Source organism: Lactuca sativa, chromosome 7 (genome assembly GCF_002870075.4).
Source record: "Lactuca sativa cultivar Salinas chromosome 7, Lsat_Salinas_v11, whole genome shotgun sequence".
In the NCBI taxonomy this organism is placed as follows: domain Eukaryota; kingdom Viridiplantae; phylum Streptophyta; class Magnoliopsida; order Asterales; family Asteraceae; genus Lactuca; species Lactuca sativa.
In genome coordinates, this window is record NC_056629.2 from 104,963,489 (window position 1) to 104,973,509 (window position 10,021).

Genomic DNA, 10,021 nt, shown 5'->3' on the forward strand with positions numbered 1-10,021 from the left:
ATAATTATGAAAACAATAAAATTTATGCGGTGGTGGCAGTGCTGGTGGGGGCAGTAGCGGTGGTAACGGTGGTGGCGGTGACGATGGTAACGACAACGATGGTAGTGGTGGTGGCGTCGGAGGCAGTAGCGGTGGGTGGCGGTGGCGGTGATGACGACAATGGTGGTGGTGACGGTGGTGGTGGTGGTGGCGGCGACGATGGTGGTGGTCAGTGTTTGTGGTGGTGTTGTGTTTCCTAATAAGTGCAGGGGTATTTTTGTAAGATGACACTTTCCTTGATAAGAAGGAATGTTTTCCATCCAATTTTAGAAGAAATTCACTTTCCTCTATATGGTGGAAAGTTTATTTCATTTAGGAATCCTTTTCCCTCCTCTAAGTCCAATCAAACGCATGAATTCGAGGGAATTGGAATCCTTTTCCATCAAATTTCATTCCTTTCCTGCCAACCGTCCCAAGACTTTCAAAATATTGTTTGTGTTTCACACCTTCCACACGAAGACAGAACAATATACCTTTTTTTTTTTAAATAGTGATAGCAATTTATTAAAGATGATAAAATTAATACATTAGCGTGACTTTTGAACAAAAAGAAAAGTAAATTAAAATTAAAAAACCTTCCGTTTTCCGGATATTAGAGATCTCTTTTACGATCCTCTTCAATGGTTCCTTTGACAAACGGTTTCTTTGTAGGACACGAATTTTCCCCCTAACTCCCCCAATCTCAGAACTTTCTCCGATCCTCCATCAACGAAGAAGATCGAGTAGTAATTAATCGTTGGATCGACTTTTTCTCGTGACAGAATAGTCATCGGTATGATTTTTTGCACTTCTGTAATACATAGTTGTGTCTGGGATGATTCAAAGCAAAGCTGGTTGTTGATATTTTAGGTTTAATTTTTGCTTTCAGAATTTTAGTGATGATAGTCCTGCTTGCTTTAGGCAAGTTTAGGCGTGGCGAGATTTTTCTTGCTCTTTAACCTATTGACTTCAGATTGTTAGGTCTTTTTACGTTCTCTCCATGAGATCAATGGAATCTGGGCTCATCTGCGAGCATACCTAAAATTCAGTATGTACTGTATTATGTGAAATCGAAATTATGTTAAATTGCGTAAAGAGTTGCTGCTCATGGTGTCGTGTAGAAGTGGATCAAGAGAAATAAACTGACTGATTTTTTTTTCTCAGAGACGAACATAAAGGAATACCTTTTCTTTCTTTGCTCAAGATCTTTACTTTCTTTTCATGCTGATCTATTTGTCTGGTTTTCTTAAAGAAGCTTTCAAGAGTCGTTAGATACATGAAATTCTGATGATATTGGTCGCTATGGTTGTGGTTGATTGTAGGCTCTTAAAGATAATTATAAACCCCAATAATTCGCCTGAGGATTGATCAGATCTAATATCAACAACTATCCACATATATACCTCAAACATCTCCAATGGTCATCTTTGCTTGAGATTGTATCTTGAAATCTCTTATTTGATATATTGTGTTGCAACAAGCTTCAAGATAATTTTGTGGAGTAACAAAACCAATATGTTTTACATCCTTAGAAACATGAAAAAACTGTTCTCTTCCTTTAGGGCATGTTTCATTTGTCAAAATTTGGTGGAACCTGATGGAATGGAATTCAAGATTCCGTTTGACCACATGGCATATCATCTTTGATTTAAAATTGTCAAGGAATTGAGTTATGTCGGATTCTTTAATATTTCACTTCAAGGAATTTGACATTCCATCAACTACAATTCCACAGACATATCTACAAACCAAACATAGAATTACAAGGAATGCAATTGAATTCCATTATTTCGTTTTCAATAGTATTGTCCTTTGTATACTTATTATCTCTTTTGAAAGAGTAAGAAAACCTTCTAGATTTTTTTTTTATTATTTTATTTCTCTTTATACGAATTCTTTTGGTAATTTATACAGGAACAATGTCCCTTGCTCGGCCTCATCATGCAGATAATACTCAATTCCCCGGTGATTTTAGATTTACCTTTGGACGAAATTACCCTCACGTATATTCCTCCGCCTCCACAGACTTCACTACCAACAGGCGTTACAACAATAACAATAACCATAGAAGAAGCTACAACAATTCCCATGACTTCTCAAATGAATCCAGACATCAATACAACATTTATAATCACATTGATCCCGAAGTTTTACCTTCTCTTAAAAGGAGGAAGTTTTCTTCCACCAATTGGGAAGGTTATGGTACATCTTATAATCATAACAACAACAACAACAACAACAACAACAACAACAACAACAACAATAATCATAATCATAATCCATCTTTCAAATATGAATATTCTCCTTCAAGCTCCAAGATTACATTCCCTCTTCCTGATGGAAATGCTAAAGTTTCCACATCCACTAGCTACAAACGTGATCGAACAAGATTTGAAGATGAAGATGTTGAATTTATGTCAAGGGATCAGATTGAGAGGTTTTCTCCTTCCAGAAAAGATGGTATTGATGCTTTACAGGAAACTCACTTGCGCTACTCTTACTGTGCTTTTCTTCAGAACCTTGGACTTCGCCTTGAGCTGTAAGCAAAACATTTTAGTTTATACTTTACTTGTATACAATTAGCCAATAATATAAACTTTTGTCTATTCTGTTGTTTGACATTAACTTTCTTTCAATTTCACTACAGCCCACAAACTACTATTGGAACTGCTATGGTTCTATGCCACCGGTTTTTTGTCCGGAGGTCTCATGCATCCCATGACAGATTTGTAAGTTATCATTTCTCTTTGATTAAAAACTAATTAATCCCATGACAGTTTTGTATCTTAGATTTTAATACTTATTGCATATAGGACTTTTTTCCATTATCATTTTATTCTATTTTTAAACCACAAGTTTATCTGAAAGAATTTGATTATATATTCTTTATACATTTTGCTACAGCTGATTGCTACTGCTGCTCTTTTTCTTGCTGCAAAGTCGGAGGAGACACCATGCCCTCTGAATGATGTATTGAGAGTGTCCTCTGAAATTTTCCACAAGCAGGATTTCAATGTGCTCTGCTATTTGCTCCCTATGGTGACTTTTTAAACTTTCTATTGGCATTCAATCTTTTATAGAACTTCATATGATTGTTTTAATCTAACTATTCAACAGGATTGGTTTGATGAATACCGAGAACGAGTGCTTGAAGCTGAGCAAATGGTTTTGACAACTCTAAACTTTGAGCTGAATGTGCAGCATCCATACACACATCTGACATCCATTCTTGACAAATTAGGGCTTGCACAATCACTTTTGGTAAACCTGGCATTGAGCTTGGTTAGTGAAGGGTAAGCCTGCCATCCATTTCTTCCCTTTTATGGAGTTAATAAAATGGATGAATTAGAAAGTTGGTTGCTGTTATCTCTCACTCTCACCTAATTACTTGTTCAGAATGTTCCATTGATATTGCTTGGTAGTTGGTGGTGTGCAGTTGATGGAGTAATGTTGCATTGCATGTAATTGAGTAGTAGTTGTCTTGTTGTCTGCATTGTTTATTGATTTTTTTGGATTGGCATATAATTGCAGGGGCAATAGAAGAGTGTAGCATGCACAGAGTGTATGATTTTGTTAGCTGGTGGATTGATAGAGTTTTATTTCTCATCTCATCTCATCTGAAGTTGAAAGACAGATAGTGTTTGGATGCAGTTTTCAATCAAAATTTTTTCCTAACTTAATCTCGCTAAAAGTTACAATTTTTTGCCCCACCATACACTTGCTCTTGATCTCTCGTTTGAGCAAAAGACGTGAATGCCCTTCTCATAAGCAATAGCTCTAGAAAGCTTCTAGAGTGAAGGTTAACATAGTTTTTGAGATCTCAAAAGGCAACCCTATTTAGACTAGGCAGCAGGGGTGGATCTAGTTGAAGAGATGGATGCTCAATTTATTATTATTATTTATTTTTTGTAGTGTAAAGCTAAAATTACAAGAAAAATTTGCTGTTTGTTTGCATAGTCACCAGCATGCTGCTTTATCCAGATACCATTAGATTAGCAGCCTAAGATTTGCATATTAGCAAAGAGAATACCTGATAATATGAGGTGAATAGGATTCTATCACACGTTTGGAAATCATGAGTGAGGAGGGAAAGCGGAGGTGAGAGATAGAGAGACATTAACTTATAAAAATATAGGGTTAAGAGGGTAATGAGTTATATTTTTAACAAGGAAGGAGGAAATGTTGAAAAATGAAATGAAATCCATGGGTTTTAAGATGGGATCTTCATACTCATTTTTAACCAAGCGCAGGATTTGATATCCAATTCTTTGCCAAATCCAATTTAGTTGCCAGTTAAGCTGTATAAGCTTCATCATCAAAGTGGGCATTGTACTAGATTTTGTGTTGTAGATGTCTATTTTATGCTCATTCCATCAGCAATTCTGAAGATACTTGGAAAATGTACACCAGATGCACATGCTATGCCTTTCTTTGTTGGTAAGAGAAAATTGCATTTGATTTCACACCTGCCATCACATCACATCACATAACTAACTAACTAACTACTCATCTCTATGGTAATTACTGCTAAACTAAAACTTGAAGCTCATATTCGTGCCAGATCTTCATCATTCCTTCTATTGCTACAAAATGGTGTGTTTAATCATCAGATAGCTGTTTTTTAATGTATTATTGAATTTGATTTGATGTTATCTCCTAAATTCGACTACTTTTTATTTTGGTAGGCTGCGTAGCTCACTTTGGCTTCAATTCAAACCCCACCAGATTGCTGCTGGAGCTGCATACCTTGCTGCAAGATCTTTAAATATGGATCTTACTACGTATCAAAATGTTTGGCAGGAGTTCTACACACCACCATCTGTACTCAAGGGTATGTATGTCATATGTCATTTCATTATTATTTATGCATAAATAAGTAATGACATATTATTTTCTTCTTGTAGATGTTGTCCAGCAGTTGATGGAGCTGTTTTAGAGCTGAAAGAAAGATGGTGACATTTTATGGCTTTGTTTGGGTGCCTTATACACGTGTGCTTCTGTAAATGGCCTTCAGTCATTTTAGGTCCAGACCATCAGTCGGTTCATAAGGCTGTGTAGTCAAAGCATTGACCTGACCCGTGCTTGTTCTTTGACTTTTATCATAGGAGGTGTCCAATATGTGGTTTAGTTGCGTAGGAAAGAGCCTTAAATTTTATTTTTATATTTGGATCATCAAAATATTTGAATCCACGAACAACACTTTTTGGAAACCTTATATCCAATATCTCTTTCGGTGTGTGTTTACTTTGGGGTCTTCACATGGACACACTATGCTTTACCTTCCCATGGTGTATACACTCTTACTTCTGGGCTTTATTGAGTACTTAACTAGAGCATTGACACATCATCATGTCATGTCAAATCTTCAACATATGAACATAAAGATTTACATTCTTATAAACATACTAGGTGATAGGTTCATGTGAACATAGGAGATAGGATATTGATCTGTGAAAAATAGTTCTACTAAATACACACACAAACCAGTGTGATGAAAACCAAGAACATGAAAGTTGAATGTTATAATTGGAAAATAAATGAAACTAAAATGTTAAAATCAACATTAAATTGTAAGTTGAATGCTAAGTAAAATGATGTAATTCACATTAAATAAAAATGTTACAGCTGACATAAAAGTGTTATAATTATCATTAAGATAAAAGTAAAATGCTATAGTTGACATTAATATGAAAGTGCAATGCTTTAATTGAAAAACAAGTATAAGTAAAATGATATAATCAAACATTAAAACGAAAGTTCAATGTTATAATAGAAAAAAAAAAAAACAATATAAGTAGATGTTATAATAGACATTAAAATGAACATCTTCTTCTCGAACCGTCGAATATTTTCCAGACAACCAAATATTTTTTTTTCTCGTTTCACCGAACTTTTTTGTCTCTACCGAAGATTTTCAATGACTAAGACACTAAATTATTGTGCACCGCATATATTTACATTAAGACATTTAGCAATCCTACAAGTTTCCTGAATAGATTTACCAATTCGAGTATTGTATTAAATTCAACAACATTAGGTATTTATGGAAAAACAAACATTTTTATGATCAATATTATCAGAACTATGAGAGAAGTAAATTCAAGAAATATGTGATAGGATGAGTTGATGACTCGCTTTCAAAACTAATATTTTTGACAGCTTTGACAAATTTATGATGAAGGTCAACTATCCATACAACTTTTGCTTTCAAAACCAATGTTCAACATTTTTATTTTATTTTCTTATGTGGTGTCATGTCACTCCCACAAAGCATGTCATCATATTGTTTGGATACATTTCTCATCTTTAGAATTTCTTCAAGGCATTCTTGACTTTTAGTATATCTCACCTCATGGATATTCTTCCTGTAAAGATGTTGTCGTATGTTTCTTATTTCCTTCATTCCAATTGGCTTGAGAAGATAATAACAGGCCCCATGTTAGACACCTCTCATAACTCTTCTTGTTTCCCCATTAAACTAACACTAAAACCTAAGTATTCTATTGAAAATAAGCATTACTTGTGTGTTTTGGAACCACATCTGTTACATAGATGCATCACTTGTGCCATATATGATCTTTTAATTTATAGCCTATAAAGAATATATAGTGTTGTTTAGGGTGTATACAATTTCAACCTTCATAAAATTAAACAACACCATATGAACACCAAAGACTTAGTTAATCGTAAAAAATAAACCATATTTGTTCCCATATATGACTCAAGAAAAAAGAAAGAATAAAAAATACACAACAATGTACTTTACAACACTAATAAAAAATGGCAGTGAACTTATAGATCAACAACACCTAGAATCCCAAAACCATCAGTTGCTTGCAAGCTTAGTCAGCAAATCAAGGGCAATCAAGGAAATTCAAACCTGAGGCCGACGAACCACAAAACTACAAGAAAATTGTTAAGAGAAGTCTTGAAAAATTGTCACACACAAAGAATAACACAAAACCCCAAACTCACTCCCTACAATGCAAAAAAATAAAAATAAAAAATAAACCATATGAACACCAAAGACTTAGTTAATCGTAAAAAATCTCCACATTCATCTCTAACAAGTGCAAAAATTTTATGTAAAGCAACTATTTATAAATGATAATCTATAATCTATTAATCTGATTCAAGTGCATCATTCAGAAAACTAGAAAACTATAATCTTATAACATTGTGATTTATGATAATCTATAATCTGATTCATTGATTCAACATTCAGAATTTCAGATTTCTAATTCAACTCATTCAAGTATAATAGTGCTTATTATTTAACATTCAATTTATTGATAAGTGATAACAATGAACATTGAACAGTCTACGTATCTAACATAACTTGAAAAGTTGAACAAAAAGAAAACAAGAAAGCTTTTACCTTATATAGTTGTCAAATCGACTGATGATTGATTAAAAAGTCAAAAATCGATTCACGTCGCTGGTTCGCTGTATGCTGCCGCCTTCTGCCTTTGCGTGGTGGGTTGATCACTGATCGATTAACAAGAGTAGTAAGAGTGACTAGACATGTGGACTATTGCTAGCATTTGATAGGGGTGTTATTCGGTGTTTTTTCTTCGGTTTAATCGATTCGGTTTTATCAGTTTTTTTACATCTTAAAACTAACAATAACCAAGGTTTGATTTAATCGGTTTTGATCTATTCGATTTGGTTTAACGGTTAAACCGAATAAAATGTCGCATGTAAAAATAAATATTAAACTAAAATGAATTTTTTTTACTAAACTTTTACCAAATGAAAAAAATACACTAATACATAGCATATTATATTTAGTCAACGTGACCATATAAATTGTAGATACAAGGTTAATATAGATTTAATCGTATATGAAAATGATAGAAATAACCTAAAGTTAATTGACATTTCACTAATTAGTTGTTTTAATACAATATATAAACAATTATAAATTTATAATGGTTCATAATTAAATAATGAATTATGAAAATATATTTTAGTAACTAATCTATCAATTTAAAAGTAAAATGTTAATTTATAGATATAAACTATAAAAATATATATTAATTAAGACTTCATTTATTTATTTATTTTTCGGTTTAACTAAGACAATAAAGATTTAACCAAAACCAAATCAATTAAATTATCCTTATTCGGTTAACCAAACCGAATAACCAAATAACCAAATAAGCTGAACCAAATAAACCAAACATCATTTGGTTTGGTTTGATTATTCGGTTTCTACTTTTTATCATAACCCTAACATTTCAGTATGATTCAAAATTTAATTGAAAAAAAAATGGACCCTATGCACATGCCCTTCTTTACCCCCTCCCCCCATAACCGGCCATGCATTATGTTCTAGGGTTCAGAACACCGTATTTCGATGAATATGCTTTTATATAAGTATGGATAAATATTTTATGAGAAATTAAATATCCTACTACATTTTCTTTATACTCATCCTTCTACCTATATTAAATGTTGGAAAAGTTAAATATCTTTCTACAAAATCTTTTTATTTGTCTTCCTACTCATAAGATTATGACAAATATCTTAATCAAATGATAAGACGATGAAAGAAAATTAGTGGATTATACTTAGACAATCAATCAATAGATATGATGACGACGTAGAAATCAATTTAATTTTCTTATATTTTGACATGTGTCTTGTTTAATGAAATTAATAATATTTTAATATATTTGTTGCCGTTTGTGTTTAGGAGGATAGAAAGAAAGAGAATATAGAAAAATATATAATTTCTCATATTTTATTATGTTTACAACATGACTTGAACCTTCAACCTTAAAGAGGAAAGACAATACCGGATACTGTAAGGCTAGAAGCCATTTGATTGATATTTTATTATTTAGGGATAATGACTTGATAGGGTAAGATACTTTTTGAAATGTACACATTTAGTCCTTATTATTATTATTATTATTATTATTATTATTATTATTATTATTATTATTTTGTAAAATAAACCCTTATACTTTATTTTTTGTAACATGCAATCCTTGTGACCGGCTATACCCGGTATACCGGTCATATACAAATTTTCTTTCAGGGAAAATGATTTGATAGGGTAAGATACTTTTAAAATTGTACACATTTAGTCCTTATTTTTTTTTTTTTTTGTAAAATAAACCCTTATACTTTATTAATATGTACACATTAGGTCATTTTCACCAGATTCTATAGGTTTTGCTGATGTGGAAGCACAAGTGGCACTAAATAGCAATTAATTAGCTTAGTCACCGGAGGTGGGTAATCCTCCAACAACAAGAAAAAGGCGGGGACCCTTCTCTTTCTCGTCTCTCTTCCTTTCGATCGAACAGCAACAACCAAACACCCTTTACCTGTTGTGTTTCTCCGATCTGTCTCTCTTTGCCTCCATCTTTGAGATATGTTGCCAGAAAAAGAAGAAAGAATCGACGAGGGGGCTACCAGAGCAGCTCCTCGCCGCCAACTACCGTCTCTACTTCCTCCTGCCTCCCCCTTCGACCTTGTTGGTTTTGCCACCATTCCTCCTTGCTACCAGTGATGTGTAGGAACACACAAAGGAGTCGCTAGAGATCGGTGTTCTCCTTTTTTTTCATGATGAATAAAAGTTGGAAAAATCTCGTTGTGGATATGTGGATACCACCTGGGTATTTCATTTCAACAAAATAAAAGAAAGGGAAAATGACTTGATAGGGTAAGATACTTTTTGAAATGTACATATTTAGTCTTTATTATTATTATTTTTTTTATAAAATAAACCATTCCACGTCAGCAAAACCTATAGAATCCGGTGAAAAAGATCTAATGTGTACATATTAATAAAGTATAAGGGTTTATTTTACAAAAAAAAAAAAATAAGGATTAAAATATACGCATTTCAAAAAATATCTTACCATATCAATTCATTATCCCAACTATTTAATACGAAAAAAAAAAGAACGAACTTTCACTATTTGATATTTTATATTTTACCCGACACAGGTTGTAATTGATTTTAATCCGAGGTTCTCACGCGTCATAC

General features: G+C 33.0%; 1 protein-coding gene across 5 annotated transcripts; it reads left to right on the top strand.

The window, feature by feature from the left end:
* Positions 1–612: 612 nt before the first annotated feature.
* On the top strand, positions 613–5,262 carry LOC111896680 (cyclin-T1-4). 5 transcript variants are annotated; one of them, XR_008225045.1, is made up of 8 exons: positions 613–811; positions 1,933–2,557; positions 2,666–2,747; positions 2,923–3,057; positions 3,136–3,311; positions 3,550–4,455; positions 4,564–4,611; positions 4,704–4,830. XR_008225045.1 is itself a non-coding variant. In XM_023892643.2 (7 exons), exons 2-7 carry the CDS (start codon positions 1,938–1,940, stop codon positions 4,952–4,954), a joined length of 1,191 nt encoding a protein of 396 aa, XP_023748411.1. In that variant the 5' UTR covers positions 616–811; positions 1,933–1,937; the 3' UTR covers positions 4,955–5,262. The 5 variants fall into 5 exon arrangements, 1 of the variants encoding a protein (XP_023748411.1); XR_008225046.1 differs by having other exon boundaries at positions 4,580–4,611; positions 4,704–4,827; XR_008225044.1 differs by lacking the exon at positions 4,564–4,611 and having other exon boundaries at positions 4,704–4,842.
* Positions 5,263–10,021: the final 4,759 nt, after the last annotated feature.

Bases quoted from the DNA above. Each gene is read 5' to 3' on its own strand.
- LOC111896680 (XM_023892643.2), top strand. From the start codon at position 1,938: ATGTCCCTTGCTCGGCCTCATCATGCAGATAATACTCAATTCCCCGGT. The intron at 3,058-3,135 runs GTGACTTTTTAA...ACTATTCAACAG, and splicing joins TCTGCTATTTGCTCCCTATG to GATTGGTTTGATGAATACCG. The intron at 3,312-4,703 runs GTAAGCCTGCCA...TTATTTTGGTAG, and splicing joins TTGAGCTTGGTTAGTGAAGG to GCTGCGTAGCTCACTTTGGC.